Source organism: Aspergillus alliaceus (genome assembly GCF_009176365.1).
Source record: "Aspergillus alliaceus strain CBS 536.65 unplaced genomic scaffold BDW43scaffold_42, whole genome shotgun sequence".
NCBI lineage: Eukaryota > Fungi > Ascomycota > Eurotiomycetes > Eurotiales > Aspergillaceae > Aspergillus > Aspergillus alliaceus.
Window position 1 is genome coordinate 198,942 of NW_022474725.1, and position 21,827 is coordinate 220,768.

A 21,827-nucleotide genomic window follows, 5' to 3' on the forward strand; every position below is an offset into this window, starting at 1 on the left:
AGCCACGCTAACAGAGATGAAACTACGTACCTACTGATCGTCAGCTCGGTGCCTAACCTATTGTGGCCAATTGTTTCAAGTCTTACTGGCTCTTCGAACATAACTAAACCTCAAACCCTGGGCGCTAACAGCGATGTTTCCATTAAGTCCGATATCTCCGCTGTGAAGTATACTTTGACGCCGAGACTTTGCCTAATGGAGGTACTGCAGAACCGGTCCGTCGTAACTCCGGGGCTCCGATATCACTCGGAACATTGAACCACTTGTTCGCCCTAAGAAAGTGTTCGACTGACTGCCAGATATAGTAATTAATTGTCCCTCGGTTGGCATGGACCCGAATGGACCATCGAGCACCCCGGGGCTGCCTTCGCCTGTCGATTTAATCTCCCAGCAGAAAAAAGATGCTATCCAGGCGGCCGCGCAGCCCACAGGAGATGGCGGGCTTTTCGCCCAGCTAACCAGCAATCCTCTCTTCACCGCGGTAAGGTGTTTTTGGACCACATTTAGATTCACCTTCAGCGTCCGACTGATCTAATGGGTTTTGTAATGAATAGGGTTTCGGTCTCGCCGGTCTAGGAGCTGGATTGAGTTTCGCCCAGAAAGGCGTTCGGCATGGCGCTGCACTCCTGCGACGGCGCATGCTCGTGGATGTCGAAATCAGCGTGAAGGATGATTCGTATCCCTGGTTCCTTCACTGGATGACTCTATATCAACGCTCGCAGCTCGATGCGGCTCAATCGGCAGCCAGCAGGTCTGGCTTTATGGAATCCTTGCTCCAGAGACTGACCCCCGGAATGCGTCACCTCTCGATCCAAACACAGAAAGTCGAACACTCCAATGGAGCGATACACACACATTTTTCATTAGTACCTGGCCCAGGAAGGCACGTGTTGCGGTACAAGAATGCGTTCATCTTCGTAAATCGGATGCGCGAGTCGAAGTCACTGGACCTTCAAACTGGTCGGCCGTGGGAGACTATCACCCTTACTACCCTTTATTCGCATCGTCATATTTTTGAGGAGCTTTTCAGGGAGGCTCACGCATATGCGGCTAAGTCACATGAGGGCAAAACGTCAATCTACAATAGCTGGGGCACTGAATGGAAATTGTTTGGGCAGCCAAGACGGAAGCGTCCTTTGGAGTCTGTTATTCTCGACGAAGGCGTCAAGGAGCGGATTGTGGACGATGTAAAAGACTTCCTTTCGAGTGGAAAATGGTACCATGATCGCGGGATACCGTATCGCCGAGGCTACCTGCTCTACGGTCCACCGGGCACTGGAAAAAGTTCATTTATCCAGGCTTTAGCAGGAGAATTAGACTACGACATTGCCATTCTCAACCTTAGTGAACGGGGACTAACTGACGATCGACTTAATCATCTACTCACCATTGTCCCTAATCGAACACTTGTTCTACTGGAAGATGTAGATGCTGCATTTTCCAACCGGCGGGTTCAAAGTGATACGGATGGGTATCGCGGTGCTAACGTTACGTTCTCCGGCTTACTGAATGCCATGGATGGAGTTGCGAGTGCTGAGGAACGTGTAATATTCCTCACGACGAATCATGTTGAGCGGCTAGATCCAGCTCTGGTTCGGCCTGGCCGAGTGGACATGACGGTTCGTTTGGGCGAGGTAACTCGCTATCAGGTTGCATGCCTCTGGGATCGATTCTATAGTGAACGGGATACAGCTGGGAAGTATCGAAAAATATTCCTGGATCGGCTACATGCGCTTGGACTAATAGAAGACGAAAATGGTCGGGTGCCCGATCAACCGAAGGCCACTAGTGCGGCCGCCCTGCAGGGCTTATTTTTGTACAACAAAGAGAATATGGATGGGGCTATTGCCATGGCCGATGCGCTCACCTATTCAGTTCATGATGAAGCTATGGGGCATGATCGTCCAAGTGGCAACTAACTGTATATTATTTTTTAGACAACTTATGCACCGGACTCGACCCTGCAGTGTATTTCTATGTGATATAAGCATTCATTGATATATATATATATATATACCCCACTTCTGTTTCCCTAAGACGTCAGGGTTATTTATCAGAAAGCCATTCATCGCTACTCGCGCCTCTTATTAAGGATGCTTGTCATTTGCTTACTACATATATTCTTTGCGCAATCTTATAGCCCCTCTCTTTTCGAAAAGGAAGCAGCGGAACCTCAGTTCGATTAATGTACAGCATAGTTCTGCTTTATGAACATGAGACCTCAATAATTATATTCTCAGATTTACGACCCTCTATGGAGAAATCTCTAGCATATCAGAAAAATCATGACTCCGAGCCTGATTGTTTGTCATCAAGATAGAACAAGTGGTTACAGGTCGGCCGACATCTTCGAAAAGGTCCATATATTACATCATTTAGGAATCTATGAAAAAATCAGAAAAAAAAAACGGTTCACTTGAGCTAGTATAACGGGACGGGTCGTGTGACCTGTGTACACAGAAAAAGCTCCATAAGGATTTCTAGCCTAAGTAAACATTTAGCGTGTGCGCTATTTATATGTTTGAGTCATCGCAGGTTTTTTTGGCCTGACAGTTGTGACATTTAAATATCTCCTCATATACGTCTATCCTCAAGGAAATTGATATACCTAGTGTGTATAGTAGTCAAAATTGTACCATGCCGATCAATTGGTTTCGTACTCTCTCTCGGGGTCCATTCTTCGAATCTCTCCGTCAATCTCAGAAGAACCATCTAGTTAGCGCTGGATTACTACGTTCATCATCATTCAATTTTATCAATCCACGACACCATGTTGTTACTACATACTGTGTGACACAAAAGCTCCTAGAGTCGGACATCGCAGGACTAAGTGACGAGGAAGTATTGGCGTTTTTTACCACCGGGTTCTTCGGAGGGTATGTCTTTGCTTGCGAGAGGTCTATCCTCAAAGCTGGAGGATGGAGATATCTCCCTGCTCAGTTCTCAAGTGAGCACGCATTTCCCCTAGCTCTGCTTTATCATAAGCAGATTCTAATATAAATGGAGACTAAACATGTCTTAGATTTTGAAGATGACCCGGCGGCAAGAACCATCTGGGACAACGCTGAGATCCCCAACACCAAGCTGTTACCCCTCGGTAGCTGCTTATATGGCTCCTTCAAGTTGATAGACAAGCATGTGTCAGCATCTCCAGGCTCGGAGCCTAGCTATGTGGATTATGGCTTTGGTTCTGACCGGTTTGCATTCGGAGGATGTCACCGGGTCCAAATCACACGGTCACCTCAGCTAGAGGTTCAGTTGCAGCAGTTTATATGTAATCCGACAAAAGATACTCAGCCTAGGATGGGAGAATATCTCGACAAATTTCACATCGTTTATGTGAAACTATTATTTGCTGATGGGATTCGGTCTGTCCTGGTACGAGGTTAGTATTACCCCACTATCATATCAGCCAATGGCCTACATGACCATGTTGCGATAATTGGAGCTAAAGTTCGAAGTAGAGTAGAATAAATCATTAGATAATAATCTGGGCACATATACTTCCCCTTAGAATGGTAAGGTTTACTTCCATCACGTCCATGCTGAAAATCTTAACCGCCTTTGCCAACCCTGAAGGCCACACAGCCACCATGTCACAATTAACAAGAAACGGCCAGTTGCTATTTGTTTCTCGCAGGCGATAAACTTCCATGGGGAAGAGCCAGTCATAGAACGTATTGACTACCGAAGCCAACCAGCTTTTGGCGGCTCTCGCCGTACCCCCGATGCTCCTGCTTCTTCATGCACAAGACATCAACTACACGAATAATACTGGCTGGTTATGTTTCTTCAGCACTAGGACCGCCACAAATCATACCTCATGGGCTAATCCTCGAAGCGCCGCGACTGATGTCAGACTTGTTTTGCGCCCAAACTCCAACCTATCAGCGGACCCAAGAATTCGAGGTTAAGCGCCGGCCACGACAATTCGGCACTCATGCAGGACAATGCCCCTTCTTCACATTAGTGCGAACCTCTCAACGTTCAGATCCTTGACGCTGAACTTAACTAGTCTTCTGAGGGATCCTGCAGTCAGGGCTCTACTCCACAAGGCGAGAGGTATATGTCGCTCTGGATCCCACTGATGAAAATGGCATTTTGTGTCTTCACAGTTCAACAATATACCTTATCTTTGTTATCTGCTCTAATTTTCCCAGGATACATTGAGATTGGAGTGCTGGGGCTCATTGGTCTTGTGTTTCTGACTTTGCCCTGAGGACGCTTGCATCGAAGTGTCAGATTCGCAGATTGCTTGTTGTCATCTGCCTATCTTTTTATCTCCACTTTTCTTTACTATCCTAAACCTATAACATATTTATGATCATTCACACAATGAGCCAATTTCAACTCTTTCCTTCGCCTTCTAAAGTCAAGGCATCCAAGAACCCTTTCCGTCCAGAATATAAAAGAGCTGTGGGAACACAGCCTGCGGGTTCAGTCCCTCTGGAAGATCTCAACGGCAAAGACACCAAAACGGAAGCACTGCTTTTGCATATTATCAATGACACAACGAGCATTAAACCGCCTAAGAAGACTAAAACCCCCAGACCAACACCCGTGCCCATTCCAGAGACTATACGGGAACTGAGATCATCAGAGCCGTTTTCTAAGGGGAGCCTAAAGGATGACAAGGAAGAGCCATGGAGTTTACCGGTCCGTAAAGTCGGCCAGACACATCTACCTGAGAGCAGTAGCATCCATACAGCTGTTCGCGCGGTTCAGAAAACCCCCGACAAGTCTATCCCACCTGTGGTTCCTATGAGATCGATATTCCCTCCGTATAATGCAAACGCGCCGCTCAGTGAGCAACAGTACTACTCCCAACTTTCGGCTAATACCCGAACACATAGGCCTAGAGAACTTTCCTTCACACCACCACCTGAAATTGACCAAGTTCTTGGGCCCAAGACCGTCCCAGCCAGTGTGATGAACTTTCCATCAGGTGTCCTCGACCCAGTTGAGATGCAGTATTCGTCCATCACAGAGCTCAAGGGCCTATGGGAGGCAGCTAATGGCCAGCGCCCACAAGATCTATCGGGAAACTTTAACTTGCGTGTGGCACGGTAAGCCTACTTGATGCCATCCTCTTATCGAAACTTTGTGCTAATGACCCAATCAGGACAGATGCTGAAACATACACGTTTGGCGACCCCCAGGCGCCATTCTATAGAATGCAAACATATTTGACCAACGAATTGTCCGTTACTCGAATCAACCCAACGAAGGTAAACAGTAGTATCCCTATTATGATGGTGAAGCTTGAAGATCGGCGCCGTCGTGAGCCCCAGAATGACGGACTCGTCTCCATCCTCTTCTCCCGACTAGCTGCAATGCTGGCTATCGATGAAGCGGAAGGACTGGCTCGAAAGCACCGCATGGATCCCTCAGAAGCTGCAGAAGTGGAAGGCAAAGCCCTAAAGCGAGCCGCAGCCCAAGAATCCTGCAGGCTTTCGTGGAACAGCACCAAGCAGCTGTATGAGCTACATCATCCATCCCTTTCCAAGCTTCCTCCTCCAGCCCTTGTTGGTGCGATGGGAATCCCACTGTCTCCAGTAAGATCGAAATATTCCGGCCTTCTGCACGTCTCTGTCTCGACGCCCTCAAAGGGGTCAAATTCAAACCGACCTCCGACTATATTTATAACAACTCCTGTATCGGCTAATGCCGTTGAAAGCGCCAACATGGTAGCCACGCCTCGAACGTCCACTCTTCCTTTGACTGACTGTGATGAGCCTTTAGCATCTTTGGATTTGGGTACACTGACTCTCTCCATCTCGGCGGCGGCTATCATTGCCACAGTTCCTTCGTTATATGCAATTGACTCCCTTGTCACTGCGATGCTAGCTGTTGCAGTCTCGGACGAATCCACCAAGACCACCTTAGCGGAAATGGAGCTCTACGATCCATACAAGGAAGCGTTGTCCAGCCAGCTATCTACCGGCGCCAACGTCCGAGCTGACACGGTGGCTGGCCTTGCCTCGCGTGAAGACGCCCAGGAAGGTACTACACTTATATCGAAGATCAGGCTCGCAAAATCCCACTCCGAAACCGACTCTACTCAGAGACGATGGTTCCACTTCTGGTGCCGGCAGAAGTCAGCGAAGCCCAAAAACAAGAAGATCGTCATCGAAGAGTTCGACCTAGAAAGGTATGGGCGGTACGGATATGGTTCCTCGCGGGAAGGACAGAAGCTCCCGAGCGTTACGCGGGGATGCTTACGAATCCTCTTCTGGGGGTTGGATATGTTTGTGCGCGTGCTTTCCATGATGGTAAAGATAATCGCTTGGTTGCTGGTCAGCGTCACTCGATGTGCCACTAGTCCGAAAGCTTAATGTCACGGCCCTGACTGAAAGCCCTGGTGGCATTTAGATGGGATGGGTAATGAGAATATGTTTATGATTGATTGGCTTTTTTGCTATGTTTGTTGACACTATTATACTTCTTGTGTAATTCTTTGCAGCATATCTTTACCGGTTAGAATGGATCAAGATACCTCCCAACCATTCGGAAAAGGGTACCAGAATTTGGAAACAAGCAATCAAGGTGTACATATTTCGGCGCTGTAGGCCACATTACATTCCTGTCACAGATCGATCAACTGTGACGGATACTCCTCTCGATGTATTCAGCCTTTAATCTTAATACCCAAGGGTCCTGAATCGTTAAGCTTTCATGGAGAATGCGGGTGCCAGTACTACATATATGGACAATATTGATATCACCACAGAAGGCAAGTCCGCTGGGAAATACTATACCTTAGAGCAATAAAAGGATACAACTGCTGTCTTTCAACATGGGTATGCATTCAATAACAATTCTAGCCACCAACCAACTAGTTCCATAACCGAACCAGTATCATTCAACCACTGGATAAATATCTCAACAGTAACCCCCGATGGACTCCAACATTCCAATACATCATCGGTATGCTCTTTACCTCCACCGTTTCAAGTTTAGAAGCATGTAACCCTAACTGGTCCCATCCTCAGACACAATAGCATTATACACAGGGCAGACACGCGTACCAAACTGGGCATCAGCACCGTAGTAGACTTTCGTCATTCACAAGGGATGGGATACCAGCCATCCATCCTCACTTAACCCACTGCCTTAGATGTCGTTACTAGGCAGTACTCCCTTTGAAGAACTGAGCTATATATTCGACACCTCCTCTCCAGTCACCATCCCTTAGCAAATACAAAATCTACAAAACTCTAAGCCCAATCCACAGAAACCACCTCACCTCATACATACTTCCCTCCCACTCTACAACCCTCTGTTAGCTAGCAATCTCCATAAACCAACACCTTAGCAAGACCATACCAATCAATCAAGCCAATAAAAATGCGGCCAACACCCGTCCTCCTCCTAACCCCGCTCCTCGCAACCCTCGCCTTCTCAATAACCCCCCAAAGCCCCAGCCCCAGCCCAAGTACCCCGGAATACAAGGTCCATATCCACCCCTTCCTCCCCATCCCCCAGAGCCCAGTAAACCAAAACTAACACCAAACCTAAACAGAACATCCTCCCAATCTCAACACCCACAAACACAAACCTCTTCCTCCCCCTCCTAGCCAGTAACCCCATGATGCGCGTCAACGGCGGATCCACACCTTTACCAACGGCAACTCCAACCGACTCATCGGAACCCAGAATAATGTACGAGCTTGTCACGGAAACGACTAGCGAATGTGACTGTGAGTCATCGTCGGCATTGGCGCATATCCCGCAGAGTAGTGCTGCTTATGGGGCGAGGTCTTCGGCGTTGTTTCGCGTGGAGGCGTTTCCGAGCGGTGTTACTGCTGTTGCTGCGAGTAGTATGCCTGGGGCTAGTAGAGTTCTTGGAGCAAGTGCGACTGCGTCGCGGTTATTTGGGACGGCTGGGGCGGTGCCAAGTGGGGTTGATGCTGTGAGGAGTGGTGCGCCTGGGGATCAGGAGTATCAGGCGTTTGAGGGGATAGGTGGGAAAACTGGGCCTGGGGTGCAGACCGTGTGGGGGGTTTCGGGGTTGTTGGGGGTTTTGATGGTTTTGCAAGGTCTTTGAGTATTAGAGGAGTAGATATGTATGGGGATAGATGTTGACGTTCATGTTGATGTTGAAGAGATGATTGTACTTATGAGTTCACTGTCTGTGATATATCTAGTGAAGTATACGATTTTTTTTATGAGAAGTTGATTGAATTGATATGAACTGGATTAGGGCTAAATAACGTTCGCAATCGTGCCTCGTTCCATTACTTTCGTCGTACCTTATATGAAGTTCTTTATTTCGAATATTCGAAAACTTGAAAGGCGGATACATAAAGGGGAAAAAAAAAGAAGAAGAAGAAGAAGAAGAAGCATTCTCCAAGTGGGCTCGATCATGCATGGATCGCCTGTTGCACCTTCGGGTATAAGTGGACCAATTGTTGGTAAAGATCTGGGTGGTTCTGGATCATCGCCTGCGGATCCCATGCCATGGCCGCGAAGATCGTCTCGATTCCACTGCCCACCGGCGTCATGAAGATCTGACAGATCTGAAGGCCGATCACGAAAGCGAACGCCATGATCACGGCCGTGAATTCTCCGCCGCTGTTGTAGCTGGGGTGCGTGTATTGAAGGTACAGATATGCCAGCAAGGCGCAGACATACGACACAGCGATTGAGCCCATGGTCAAGACCGGTCCGATGAGACAGTCAGTCACAAGTGCGTCGATGCCCCGATCCTTCATCATGGTCCATGTATCTTTCGCGGACTGGATGTACGGCTTGCCGTACAGGGCAATGTGGCAGAAGGCGTAACGGTTGAAAAAGGTGACTAGCCAATCGAGCGTAGAGATGAAACAGCCAAGTATCCAAAATCCAATGCTACCCGCTAAGCTGCCTTCTGCAGCCTCGTGGCGCTGTGCGACAGAGCACGCTTGCCGGAGCATGTTGATGATGGCAATGATCAAGCTACCGAAACTGATGCTGCCGAACGAGTAGGTAGTGGCACGCTTAAATGCCCCGCGAGTGGCTCCCTTCGGCATGCCGTCTGGCGAGTTGCTCCAGAAGTACCAAGTCCCATAGACTCCAGCGATGGTCGTGTGCACGGTATTCTTCAACCATTCGCTGAACCAATACATGGCAAATGTCACGTAGACGACCAAGCCTATGACTCGGCCTGTGCTGCAACCCCCACCGTCACGACAAGCCGGGTTAGTCCCGCCGCCATTGGGCTCATAAGCCACATAGATCGAGACCAGGGTGACAGAGAACCAAGCGCCGAAAGCCACGGCAACGATACCACCAATTGCGCTAACGAGAAGCATGTGTCCGTATTTCCTGGATACGTCCATAGAGGTTTGCAACATGAATGCCGTGAATGGGATGCGCGGGATCCAACTGATGAAACAAACAATGGCGAAGACACCAAAGATAAGAAACACAATGCCTCCGCCATATTGCTTCTTCACGAGATAGTAGATCGCGGTGGCCAGAGCGAGCACAATATTCAAAATTCCGGTAACCCAAATAAAGAGCTTGGGGAAATGGCGGGCCCCGAGGAAATATGCCCACGAGAAGGCAAGCGCCACGCACAGTACAAACATGAACAACACCAACGTATTGGTATTAAGGGAGAAGGCATTGGACGAGTCGTAGATGCCCCCGCCATTGAATCCTTTGTATTTTGCGTATCGGTGAATTACTACTCCAGATACTGCGACATATCCCAGGAACACCGCGATGAGCTGCGCTATCAATTAGCTTCTATCCGGAATGCTACTCACCTGCGTGGATGTACAAGTGCGCTCGACAGAATAGCGAGAGCCGGGGAAGACATACTAGAAGGCCAGCCCAGATATCGTTAAACTTGGGTTTCTCAATCTTAAAAGCATCATCAAACCCATACACGGCTTGATTATACGTTGGCGGCGGTTCGTGAGGTTGCTTGGGCTCCGGACCCCTTTGATAGCCGGGATCAGCGTACTGGTAGTTGCCGTTGTTATTGTAGATGGGCTGTTGCTGAGGCTGGCCTTCGCCAGAGCCCTGGTTTTGATTGTAGTAACTCGCTGCTTGACCACTCATGACTGCATGCCGGGAGGACGGACGGAAAATATCGAAGAGATCGCCAGTCGTCAGGAAGCGGCGAAATGAAGAAGAGGGACGCAAGGAAGACAAAGCAGAAGCAGAAAAAGAAGGCGATGTCACACTGGCAGGCACGACTCAAGACCCAGCAAGGGGGTGTGTTTGTTGTTGCATCCCTTCCGCATGCGGTATTTGGAAGCCCCATAAAATCTCAATCTTCCAAGAAATCGATGATCCAACCAAATCCCTTCAAGGCTTTTCCTTCGCGTCATCATGATATTCGCGAACTGGCCCGAGCCAATGATCGGCGTGCATTGCCGTGGCTCCAAGAAATCCCTGAGATCCAAGTTCTTCAGCCCTATTCTTTAGTGTCCCATAGTGTCGAATAGTGTACCACAAACACTGCACAGCTATCTATCTACACTGTACTAAAGAAAAAGAAACCCAATTTTCATTTTTTTCCAATTTCTTCATAATTGTTCTGTTCTATGTACATGATAGTAGTAATGGTGGTATCCGAATTCTTAGGGGAAGAAATGCTGCAGAAGCGTTGAAACAATAAGGAAAAAGAAAAGAGGCGCTCATGCAAAATATGTACAGGCACATACATAGAAAGAGATCATCACGAACATTTGTCCGCCCATTTCACGATCAAGAAGCGATCCAATTCAATCCAATGCGCGAAGCAATGTAATCAAAGGTCTGACCACAGATAAACAAAACTCCACATTCCCAAATCCAACCGGAGAACGCCCGGCTGACGGCCGTCGAAATGCGTCAATCAGTGAAATTACAGTTGTAAACATTATAGAATGAGATAAGTCGCAATCACTCTGGAAATCCAGGTTCCGCGAAGGTACAAGGAGGCGACGGGAGTGTGTGGGCAAAAGAACACAGCAGATGACGACGTAGAGTACAAACAATATCCCAACGCAATTTTTTTTCTCGGGTATCAATAAACAGATTTCGTTACAAAGCAGCGGCGATTTGGCAAGATATCGTCGGAGACATCTTACCGGAATGCATCTTTCATATGGCGCCATGAATCGACAATGCTGCGCTCAACGCCAGGAACGGGCGTCCGCGATCTCGTGGTGGGCCATTCATCAGTGGCAGCTTGGAGGTATCCCTTGCTCAAAGCCTTCGAGCGTCGCAGCTTTTCTTGCCGAACTGCAGTCCGCCTAGCTGCTCTTAATTCCTCGATGCGGCCCTGTCCAACACGATGCCGCCGCACAAAACACTCATCCAGTAGGGTGTTGGCGTCCAATAACCTCTTCGGAACCGCCTGGACTACCTGGAAAACTTCCATAGGGTCGGATACGGTGAGGATGTCCCTCTCGCAGGCTTTAAAAATAGCCAGTGACGCTCGGAAGAACGTCTTCGACCCTTCGTAGAAAAAAACATCCCAGACGCGTAGAGTCGTCTCCAAGGGTAGGGTTCCAATGAACAATGACATGAGCCAATTCGTCAAGCCGAGTGTGATATCCGGTAACCGAGAGTCAACTGTGAGCGGAGGCGTCTTGGATTTTCCGGGAGCAAACCCTGTTATTTTGTTGTAAATATGTGGGGTGGAATCTTTCAAGAGAACCATAAGAATCCAAAGGTCGATATTGGCGCCTTCAAGACTGATTTCGTGAGTGCCGGGAAGGTAGACGGAAGTAACAATATGGAGCATCCAGAACGCCTTCTCTTCAGGAAGAAATAAAAGAAGTAGACCTGTGATGAAGTTGAGTGACTGCGTGTAACCGACTTGAGGGTTGTGCAGCGCAAATGCATACAGCACCCGCCGGAGCGACTGAATCATTTGCGTCTCCACAGTGACCGAGCCGTGCTTCAGGTTGCTGCTACCAGAGCTAGCGACTGAGATTCCGATCCCGTCAGTTGATTCGGGCTTGAAATGAATGTTATCAGGGAACGTTCGGTGCAAGTCACGCTCGATGTGCTCCTTGTCATCGTTGCTTGGAGTCTCCATGGCTTGCTTGACGAGCTGGTCATACAGCCCAGGGTTACGATTCAAATGCTCATACCCACCGGCATAGAAGAACCAGGCTGCCCCTCGATATTCGGAAGGAATACCCTTTCGGACAAGACGCTTGATCTTGTTCGATTTTGGTGGGAAGGTCATCGGATCGCCAGTGGGTAATCCATTCTCCTTCAAGAGTTCGGCCCATTTTATCCTCCGGCTTTTAACAACGGAAGTATACGGGCCATTCCAGGCTTCGTACTGTTGTAATGTAACGTGGTGGCTGGACTTCCGAAACCCATAGCGGTCGCGAGTCTCGGTAGGCGTCAGAAACGGAGGCGGGACGGTGCCAGGAACGAAAATTTTCGTATCTAGATGACCGCCGCCAGATTTTTGATCCGATGCGGTCTGGCCAAGGGGCTCGCTAAATTGCTTTTCGTTCAATTGTGTATGGCCCAAGAACTGTTCATCCAGCGTATTCTGGTCGGGCGGGTTAAGAATTGGGAGCGGCGGTACCGGGGGCAGGTCCTTGGTAGTATCTAGCTCGGGTGAGTGCTCATCGGAAGTGTGCCCATCGTCGATCGTCAGCTCTGTTGGTGGGCGGGGGCTGACAGGCCTAAGTTTGCTATCTCCACGTAACTCGGGCGACCCGGGCTCTTCTGTGACGTCACTAAACCCGTCGAGGTACATCGATATTGCATCTTCCACGCTCATTCCTCCTTCCTTCTCATACGGTCCATCTGGTGTATCAGGAGAGAGGTCGGTGATAGAGCTACTCTTTGTCAGAACACTACTTCGTTCCGTTCCACTCGCCTGTTCGACACTAGAGCGCGACGTCATGGCTGAGTTTACACTGGAGCGGAGAGCATCGTCCCCATTAGCCTCTGTCGATCCATTGTGATAGAAACGTGGTAGGCCCAATCCTTGATGTGGGGTTTCGTGGGACTGGCGTTCCAAGGTATATAGAGTCTTAGGAGGTCTATGGAGTTTTGATGTGGATTTGGAGGTTCTCAGTTTTGGCTGAGGAGGAGGGGTCCTGTGGCGATATGACGGACGGTCGAAGTCACTTTCTCTCGAGGGGGCTCTTGGAAAGCGTTCAGCCGTTGTATTTGCGGTAGCAGGCTTGCGATATGTCGGCCTGCGTGCGGTAAAGTCCGGGCCCATTCCAGGTTGGGGGGACGCTGAGCGCAAGAAAGGGTCATCTGGAATTGCAGGGGGTCTTCGAGGGGAGCGAGGGATCGGAAGCGCACGTGGAGCTCCGGCGGTCAACGGTCGAGATGGCGGAGAGGGGGGATTGATTCTCAGAGGGTTCAGACGAGGAGGATTGGGCACTCTACGTCGATTGGGGAGATTATGTTCGCCTGCAGACGGCGGATACCGAAAGTCTCCATTTTCTGTGACCATGGCCACGATTAATAACCCAGTTCCCGCTGGACATTTGTCGATAAAGGAAGTCAAATGAAAAGTAATTAAAAGCGAATTGACCGCTTGAAAGACCGAATGCAAGAGGTCAGAGTAGTTTTCGGCGAGTAGCGAACAATTGAACGGGAAAAAGAAGGGCTGAGCGAGCTGCGGACGGAGCTCGGTGGTCGTAGTTAAGAAACGAGTGATGGGATCTCGAAAGTAGTCAAGCTACCCGACAATCAATCCTAGTAAACCGCAAAAAAGGAACGAGTGGAGGAAAATATATCGGAGAAGTTGCCCCGACAAACCTCACCGGCGTTTTCAGTCCATTAAAAGTCTCACGATCCTACCAGAGGGTTAATTGGAGACTCCATCCCTCATGAGAGATGGTTCAGAATATAGACGAAAAAAATGAGAGCGGAAGAGAACAAGAGTTGATTGAAAAACCCGAGAGAGAGTGAGAAGGCGCGGAAAGCGGAGCGCCTCAAGTGGGCAAGAAAAAAAGGGGATTTTTTGGTACAAGACGAAGCTAACAGCTTGTTTGAGTCTTAGCGCCGTATGAAAGTTGAGACCCTGGTGGTAATTTTTCTTTTTCTTTTTCTCTTTTGTTTTTTTTTTGTTTTACTTGTAGGATAAAAAAACATTGTGATATTTCCATTGCTTGTGGTTTCCGCATGACGATCGCATGATCTCAACGGCCTTGTTTGATTCGATCATTTCCTTGTATCTTTGAGTAGACTAATATCTATATCCCGTCTAACCGCGGCATCAAAACAAGGAAACTACCTTCTTACTAAGTAGTAGACTGAACGGTTGTATATTTGTTTTTTTTTCTCTCTTTCCCCTTCCCCCTCTTCTCTAATGCTCCTTATTTGGAGCGCCTGACCGTCGCGTTACAGGGGAGTACTAAGCCATATCACCAATCATTATAGCCAGTGTCCTATTTCCCCCTCTCGTAGTAGTAGTCAGTTAAAATATGATAGATCATTCCTCTGCATAATAATGACAGGTTCTATGCACGGAGAGTAGTGACAGCCATGTCTGTCCCCGCAGCCACCAGAACCTGACCCCCCAAATGACTAGACTCTGAGGCAGTACTTATGTATCTTACCTTTTGTATGTATGTATGTACATACAATTGTACACACATACATCCATACGTACATATCGTATGTGGGGGTGTTCGTTCCGTTCCGCCTGGAGACTTGCATGCATCTCTTGAGAGAAGTCTACTCCTACCTAGTTAGGTAGTATGGACTGACTTTCAAAACATATTGGGATGGATTTCTAACCTCAGTTCGTTTCAAATTGACGATAGAGAGAGTTTGAGCTTATCCATCACCCTCTACTTCTCATGGAAGGTTCCTAATTCCCAACTCCATTCTCAGATAGTATCCTAATTCGGTGTAATAGCATTATACGGGAGGTGCTCCCGTAGTCCCCGACTCCCTCCATTGATACTAGCGAGGGCTAAAGAATCCCGTCTTAAATCTTATTACTCTAAGGATTCCATGGCCCGCAGCCCATTTCCCAATCCCGAAAAGAATAGTACAGCAATGCCTTTTTCTCAAGTGGAGAAGTGCTGGATTCCGTTGAGAGTTGGCCTTAGCCAGTCTCAGATTATTAGCATCGTCCTAAGAGACTTGGTTCTAATCTCACGCTCCACCCTCAGAAGGCACCAAGAACACGCCGGCGTCTTCCTAGTCATTCCGAATTGTCCAGAAATTGGTGCTTCTTGGTGATCCTTTCCGGTCCTCGACTCGAGGACGCGAATCTCGCGGCTCTGGATTTGTGTTGGTTGGTTTATTGTTTTCTTTTCTTTTCTTAATTTGCACTTCCCCTGTGAGAGATCATTTCGCCGTTTAAAAACCCTTGCGTCGTGCCGAGCGGATGACCATCGGTGGTCACTATAATTGGATAAAGGGGTGAGTTGATTGACTCCTCTCCTCGCCTCGTTCAATTGACTTCCAGGAAGCGACTACTTAATTGACTTTCACTTTTATTTTTTATTTTTATTTTTCTCTCTCTTCGTCTTGGCGCTTCATTAGATTGCCTTTCCGCGGTCTCGACTGGAAAACTCGGAATTTGCGTAATGCGCAAAAAGCCCAAAAGGGTAGAGATAGTCGAAAGTAAGATACGGAGATAAGAAAGTCCACATAAATGGGACTCTTTGCGTTTGCCGGGCGCGTAGTAGTATACTAGACGACATTCTAACTTCTCGTACCTGGATTGCAACAGTTCGGTGGGCCGAAGTTGCATTGGGCGATTCGCTGATACCCCAACAAACCAACGACGCTTTTCAATATAACTAAGAGTGTCATGAGGGCGCTGAGATACTTCCTGGCCTTGCATCCAAGGCACATTAATAGCTTTTCTTAGTTCGAATAGTGCGGATCTTTCTCAAGTTGACTTGACGCTCATGTTCTTCTGGGGAACGAATCGAGCGTTTCCTTCTCTGTATTTGGCGGGTGCACTACTTCAATCTCTCTGCATCGTTAGCAAGGGTACACAGGACAATAGTGTACGCACACGCCATACGCGCCTCTGAAGGAGGAGGGAGAACGACCCCATTTGATATATATGTGACAAACTGATGTTCTTCCAATGCATTGTGTCGGCGCTTTGTACGACCCCGTGTTTTAGACGTGCATCGTGGATTCGCTGTCGTCTTGAGACCATCGCTCCACAATGATGGATCTTAACGTCGCTCTCAAACACTGAACAACGATAGTTACATGTCGTAGTCCCTGCCCAGTTTTTAACAGCCCCGTTGGGTAACTGGACCCCGTCGTTCGCCCAACACTGAGACACTGCCTCGCTCATGAAGGCTGAGGGTGCCAGGCTGCGTCCTCTGGTGTCTAGAGAAGGAATGCTTCCAGCTTGGTTGTCTATAGTAAACCCACGTCTCTAGGCAATGATCTCAATGTCTCAAGCTGTGCCTCTTAACGGCTCCCAAGGCATGCATTGTTCTATAGCAGTCGGGGCTGAGAAATTCGGCGGTTATATCTGATCCACTCTGGTTCCTGTCATCGCCACTACCCTGCCTGTCTGGATCACCATTCCCGTCAGATTATACGCAATCATCAGATATCTAGAGAGAACACTCCATTCATTCGGCGGTAAGTAACCCATGCAGTAGATCATGTCGATCCGCTGTCGGACTCGGTTGTTTCAAGTATCATCGACGTAATCCCGTCGTGGGTTTGACCATCTCTGAGAGCTGATTATTACATCATGGGTAGATCTGCTGATTTATAGAAGGGAAGTACTAAAAAAACTGTTCGCGTATGCTTATTGGAAGCGAAGCAAGTATGAGTGTATTGTTGTATACTGCAGGGACACACCAGATAAACACACCCCGCACGCTGGACACCTCCCCCGCATGGCTTATGAGTATGTATGTATTATGCAACTGTTGAATTACAAGGGCGTAAATATGAGCCGCATAAATCGTTTTTACAGATTGAAATGTACGTAGAATCTCTACCTGAATGCGCAAAGTAAACTTACGTGATGATCCTTGTTTCCGTTACACAGTTCTATATCTCTAAATCAAATTATTCACATGCGGAGGGCGATCTTGCCCTAGAAATGATTTGCAATGCTAATGAATAGGTTAGACATCAAGAAGACCGAAGTACCTGACATGCTCCAGCATTCCCTCAAGTATGTTAAAAAAAACAACGGTAACGGCGGCAATGTACTCTTGCGTCTCCTTTATCCTCCGATCATACGCGAAGCCAACTGGGTGTCTCGCTGTTCAGAGACCAAGTAGTGACCGGCCCAATGAATACTTCGGCTAAGGAGCGGTGCTACAGAGTCCCCCTTCCTGACAGAGCTTCTAAGTTACCATGCTATGCCGTCGCATACTTCCTTGTCCACTCCCGCGCGATCTCATCGTACCGTGCACGGTCATTCCTATATTGTTCCGCAATCCGCCCCTCAACAGCATCATCCGGCATCGGCTCTACGAGCAGTTGACGCGCGAACTCGAGCACCGCGGCGATTTTGGAGCTGGGCTTCCATTCGTCGGCCCGCAGCATGCCCAGACACATGCTTCCCTTATCATCGTTGGTCACATTAGGGTGGTAGATCTTGGTGCCAAACGAAACCGATGGCGGCTTAAAGGGGTATTCGGTGGGAAGGCTGAGCTTGACCAGAAATCTGCCTTTCTAATTTGGAGAAATATTGGGTCAGTGTTCCGCTGCGCTAATGGCAAAACATGGGAAGAGACTTGTCTCTGGTCTTCGTGACTTGACTTACGTGGTACGGCGATCCTTCTGGTCCGTCCATGTAAACCTTCCATTGATAGATATCCGACTCGTTTACTAGTTCCACGGTGATACCTTCAGGAGGGGATTCCGTGAGCTCAGCAAGCTCCTGTAAATTGATTGTTAGCCCCTCTTATAGGCTAACAGTCACTGGGAGCGCTGTCTAGCAGGATTTGTGGATTTCTTGTATACCTTGGCTATCCTTTTACTGCCCATCGGTTCAGATTCTTTTTTTTTTTTTTTTGAAGGATCTCGAAAGCAAGAGTGGGGGAGGAAAAATTAAACAGATGGTAAAGAGCCCTAGGGAAGACGGGGCTCTATTGGGTCAGACGACGGAAGTTGAGAATATCTTTGGTGAGAAGAATAAAGAATTGCCAACACTGATACACAGTCAAAGAAGTAGTAACACCAAAGTCTGATGCAGGGGCTGAACGGACAAGCGCTAAAGAGAGTGTGTTGTCCAAAGTCGAGTCATCCACCTTGAGCTCAAGTAGTCGGCGGGGCCGCCGAGCGGATCAGGCGGGGCGGAAAGCTGAATGAATGGACGACGTCAGAGCGGCCTTTTGCATGTTTGCTTTATTTAGCACTTGCATCTTTCCTTCCCCCCTTTTTTTGGTGTTACCGCCCTCCACTATTGAATATAACATGGCGATACAAATCTTAATAGGATAGCTTCTCGCGGCTAAATACTTTACTTCTACGCGCTCTTTATTAATTGCCGCAACGATTATCTATATATACCTGATCCAATTGGCTGCCTTATTCCTTCTTTATTTTCTTGTGCTTTGCTCCATGGTTTCGGAGCTCGATGGTCATAGGGTTGCATCGGGCATGAGTATGAGACCTCTGAGTACCCACACAGCCTATGGCAGGTCCTTGTCTACTATGAATCAAGATAGGGCATGTATATGTGTACGTGACAACGTACGGTTCCAGGAAGCAACAATCCAGTAATCATTGCCGAACTCCAAAGGTAGAAAAGTGCAACTACTCTCTTTGTAACATAACCATCAATCCCATGACTCCCAGAAGGACTGTCTTGAGCCATGGGTGCTCACTGAGCAAGATAGTCACATATCCCACCATGGGGATATACCCTCGCACACTACCAACAATGTCTTCTTCACGGTTGAGATAATCCTGGCCTCGCGCATACAACTCAGTATCGTCTGCAATATTGTTATCGCCCTTGGTAAGAAGCATGTTGTTGGGAGTCGATGAGGAACTGCATAGACAAGTAATGGTCTGTTAGCGATGGAGTTGTGATACTCGACGCATCCAGGGAAACAAAGGGGTAAACTTACTCGGTGATCTCCTTGACTTTCTTCGCCTTTCCTTCAATTTCTGGGAATGTTCTCACGACGCGATGCACAATAGGGATGTCCTTGCCCCGGACATTATAGACGACAATTTCGCCTAGCTCAGCGCGCGGGCTTCGATTCCATAAGAACAGTAGATCTCCTCTTTGAAACGCTGGCTCCATACTCCCGGACAAAACAACTACAACGGGGCTGGAGGAAGCGGTGAATACGGAGAGTCCTTTCCACATCATGAACGCAGTGGAGAGCACCAGCGCGAAATTGAGTGCCTGGGCAAGTGACTGCCGGGTGTTTGATAGATTCGACGAGAGAAAGGACAACATTTCTGTGATTTGAACTGGAGGAACAGAATCAATTCAAATATAGTAGAATGGAGGATGAGAAGGCTCTTTGAACTGATATAGCCAGGGTTGAGGGCTTCACTCGGTGGTTGCGGCGGAGGAAGCTTCGGAGGTTCGACGGCGGGGACGTTTGCGATCAGCGGTTGTACGGTGGAATAATACTTCCGATATTAATGTTACTCCCTTAATTGTATCTGCTGCGTCGTACTTCAGCCAACATACAGCTGCTAGTGGGTGGTTCTCAGCCGGGTGACCAAAGGGCGATGTGTCCTTGGATGTTGTCCGAAGCAAAAGGCCATGTGGTTCCTCGCGGTAGCTTTTCCGCGCAAGCCCAGCCAATCAAGTGTGGGGTTTGATTGGACCAAACACAATCTATACCACAAGGCTCCAAATTCACTGTATTATACCAAGTAGTGTTTGAACTACTCATATCTATAATGTTCATAACTATAAATAAGTCTCTATACAGAATGGTATATATTGCGCGATATAGAAAAACAAAGAGGATCAAAACTGAAACAAAACATAAACCACCAAGCGCGTCCTCACACCTCAAACACTAGCCGATGGCTGATGGTCAACTTCCCAAAACTTCTCCTTCTTTCCCTTCTTTGTGATCATACCAACTATATCAAAAGGATCAAACAAGGTGAGTAGGAAATGCCGAGGATCCTCATAGCCTGGCCCCTCCACCTCAGTCACGCCATCCGTTGCGAGATAGATTCTGTTCGATTGTGGAAGCCACCGCATGGGATGAAAGACATTGAGAAGCGTAGTGTTGGAAAACATGATGACTGTCTCGAAAACCCAGAAGAACCATTCATCCTTGATTATGGGGCTTATTTTATCGATATTGCTGGTATTCAGGCTTGCAGCTGTGAAGTACTCGACAGTTCGAAAGATGGTACGGATGGTGATCAGTGTGCAACTGCAATATAGCACATAAAGCGCCCTCTTAACTTTTTTGTTGAGAACACCGCCGCGATGGCAGTTGTAGTAAAATTTGGTAGCCAGAGCAACAAATCCTACCATCAATGCGATTTGTAGAATCAGGGCAGCTTTGAGCAATGCCTTGCCTGTGTTCTGTGTACTCTCGGGGTTGCTTGTGTTAGCAACCAATGATGCTCCATTGGCGGTTATCACCTCGATCACGACACCCATGGCAATAAATGTGCTGAATACACGGCCTGGGTGCATTGGAGAATGATACGGGATATAGTAAAGGATACGGCCCAGAGTGAAGAAGTTAGCCCCCTCATAGACAGGTCTAAAAGTCGGTCAGCTCATCTCGTAAGTCCTCTGTCTGATTAACACATACGGCCCAGCTAAAAGGAAGACAGTGCTCGAGATAAAAACGCCCAGGTTGTCCCAGTGCCCGAAGGCCCCAATAGTGCGCATCACGAATCCTAGAGTGAACAGCAAAGCAGACCAAGGAAGTAGTCCCGTCACTTTCCATGACTTGTATTTGCTTCATAGTGTTAATTTCAGCCTTCAATCTAAGGATCTAGACGGATCGGCATACAAGCATTGATAGCCATGTATAATACCGGACATGGTGAACAGGATCGCAAAAGCGATCGGTGCGCCTTTATTAGGTGCATAGTACCAGAGACTCCCCTCCTCTGAGTCAAATTAGCGATCATTCAGTTGCCTAGGTTAAGTGAGGTGGTATACGTACGGTAAGGCGACCTTTTCTCGATCATTCTTATAGCTAATGAGAGTGTATAAATTCGGATAGTGAGATATAATTCACAAATGATTGACAACGCTTAAAAGCAATAAGAAACAACAAGCATGTTATAAATTATTGAAAATGATCTTGTGAAAACAGGCTTGTATATATACGAACGCATGCCTCGGAGGAACTACCAATGTAGCATATTAGCGAAAACGAGATGGCCGAGATAGGAAAGTGGAAGGAGTCATATTGAGGTTCAGACCAAATACAAGCCTTAATACAGTGCCCAATGACAGTAACAATCATGTTTGTACGTGGTAGCCACTCATTGACTGGTAGTGGGCACCATTCTTTTATTTGGTTCAAGCCATTTCTCCTTGCCGAACCGGATCGATTTCTAGAAACAAGGCAGACATTCTATGCCGTATTTGCTGTCATATGAATTCGGCCTTGAAGCTTCTAATCTCAAGGATCGCCATCGATCACCAATAATTCTACCTGGAGCATGTATATTGGTGTGGACTTGCTGGCCACCATCCAATGTGTGGTTCGGCCTAGCGAATACGAGCAGGGCTGAGCCAACAGCCTAGCCATGATAGCTGCTACCGCGGGGCAAGACCTCGTATAGAGTTTCTCAAGTCACAGGAGAAACCCCCTTGACCCTGACAACAGGGTGCAAGTACTGTACCGAGTGTATGATAAATTTGAATGTTGGTTAGGGCTGTACAGATGGACAGCAGGGGCCTGAGGAAGAGGGCATCAACCCGATATGAGGGCGTTGCCTGGGCAACATTGGACTAG

The 21,827-nt window shown here is 48.0% G+C and overlaps 9 protein-coding genes across 9 annotated transcripts; 4 read left to right on the plus strand and 5 right to left on the minus strand.

The window, feature by feature from the left end:
- Nucleotides 1-104: 104 nt before the first annotated feature.
- BDW43DRAFT_164827 (bifunctional AAA family ATPase chaperone/translocase BCS1) lies at nt 105-2,071 on the plus strand. Its single transcript, XM_032038649.1, has 2 exons — nt 105-481; nt 555-2,071. Exons 1-2 carry the CDS (start codon nt 329-331, stop codon nt 1,917-1,919), a joined length of 1,518 nt encoding a protein of 505 aa, XP_031897337.1. The 5' UTR covers nt 105-328; the 3' UTR covers nt 1,920-2,071.
- A 566-nt stretch (nt 2,072-2,637) lies between these two features.
- BDW43DRAFT_313972 (uncharacterized protein) lies at nt 2,638-3,390 on the plus strand (the record flags this gene model as incomplete). The annotated part of the gene is made up of 2 exons (XM_032047704.1): nt 2,638-2,947; nt 3,023-3,390. The coding sequence occupies 2 exons, from the start codon at nt 2,638-2,640 to the stop codon at nt 3,388-3,390; spliced, it is 678 nt and encodes a 225-aa protein (XP_031897338.1).
- Nucleotides 3,391-4,160: 770 nt separating this feature from the next.
- Nucleotides 4,161-6,538, plus strand: BDW43DRAFT_164835 (uncharacterized protein). Its single transcript, XM_032038650.1, has 2 exons — nt 4,161-5,066; nt 5,123-6,538. The coding sequence occupies exons 1-2, from the start codon at nt 4,321-4,323 to the stop codon at nt 6,333-6,335; spliced, it is 1,959 nt and encodes a 652-aa protein (XP_031897339.1). The 5' UTR covers nt 4,161-4,320; the 3' UTR covers nt 6,336-6,538.
- An 809-nt stretch (nt 6,539-7,347) lies between these two features.
- Nucleotides 7,348-8,047, plus strand: BDW43DRAFT_313974 (uncharacterized protein; the record flags this gene model as incomplete). Its single annotated transcript, XM_032047705.1, has 2 exons — nt 7,348-7,452; nt 7,523-8,047. 2 exons carry the CDS (start codon nt 7,348-7,350, stop codon nt 8,045-8,047), a joined length of 630 nt encoding a protein of 209 aa, XP_031897340.1.
- Nucleotides 8,048-8,309: 262 nt separating this feature from the next.
- On the minus strand, nt 8,310-10,333 carry BDW43DRAFT_285570 (choline transporter-like family protein). The gene is made up of 2 exons (XM_032042949.1): nt 9,808-10,333; nt 8,310-9,713 (listed from the first exon to the last, which is right to left on the minus strand). The coding sequence occupies exons 1-2, from the start codon at nt 10,048-10,050 to the stop codon at nt 8,364-8,366; spliced, it is 1,593 nt and encodes a 530-aa protein (XP_031897341.1). The 5' UTR covers nt 10,051-10,333; the 3' UTR covers nt 8,310-8,363.
- A 165-nt stretch (nt 10,334-10,498) lies between these two features.
- BDW43DRAFT_285571 (putative GTPase activating protein (Gyp3)) lies at nt 10,499-14,001 on the minus strand. The gene has a single exon (XM_032042950.1). The coding sequence runs from the start codon at nt 13,415-13,417 to the stop codon at nt 11,063-11,065; it is 2,355 nt and encodes a 784-aa protein (XP_031897342.1). The 5' UTR covers nt 13,418-14,001; the 3' UTR covers nt 10,499-11,062.
- A 1,426-nt stretch (nt 14,002-15,427) lies between these two features.
- BDW43DRAFT_285573 (uncharacterized protein) lies at nt 15,428-16,666 on the minus strand. Its single transcript, XM_032042951.1, has 2 exons — nt 15,656-16,666; nt 15,428-15,546 (listed from the first exon to the last, which is right to left on the minus strand). The coding sequence occupies exon 1, from the start codon at nt 16,238-16,240 to the stop codon at nt 15,896-15,898; it is 345 nt and encodes a 114-aa protein (XP_031897343.1). The 5' UTR covers nt 16,241-16,666; the 3' UTR covers nt 15,428-15,546; nt 15,656-15,895.
- A 605-nt stretch (nt 16,667-17,271) lies between these two features.
- On the minus strand, nt 17,272-19,330 carry BDW43DRAFT_302409 (ubiquitin-conjugating enzyme/RWD-like protein; the record flags this gene model as incomplete). Its single annotated transcript, XM_032045230.1, has 5 exons — nt 17,272-17,589; nt 17,681-17,797; nt 17,881-17,915; nt 18,747-18,913; nt 18,993-19,330. 5 exons carry the CDS (start codon nt 19,328-19,330, stop codon nt 17,272-17,274), a joined length of 975 nt encoding a protein of 324 aa, XP_031897344.1.
- A 391-nt stretch (nt 19,331-19,721) lies between these two features.
- On the minus strand, nt 19,722-21,724 carry BDW43DRAFT_285578 (putative RTA1 domain protein). Its single transcript, XM_032042952.1, has 4 exons — nt 21,027-21,724; nt 20,871-20,970; nt 20,667-20,816; nt 19,722-20,615 (listed from the first exon to the last, which is right to left on the minus strand). The coding sequence occupies exons 1-4, from the start codon at nt 21,049-21,051 to the stop codon at nt 19,901-19,903; spliced, it is 990 nt and encodes a 329-aa protein (XP_031897345.1). The 5' UTR covers nt 21,052-21,724; the 3' UTR covers nt 19,722-19,900.
- Between the last annotated feature and the right edge of the window lie 103 nt (nt 21,725-21,827).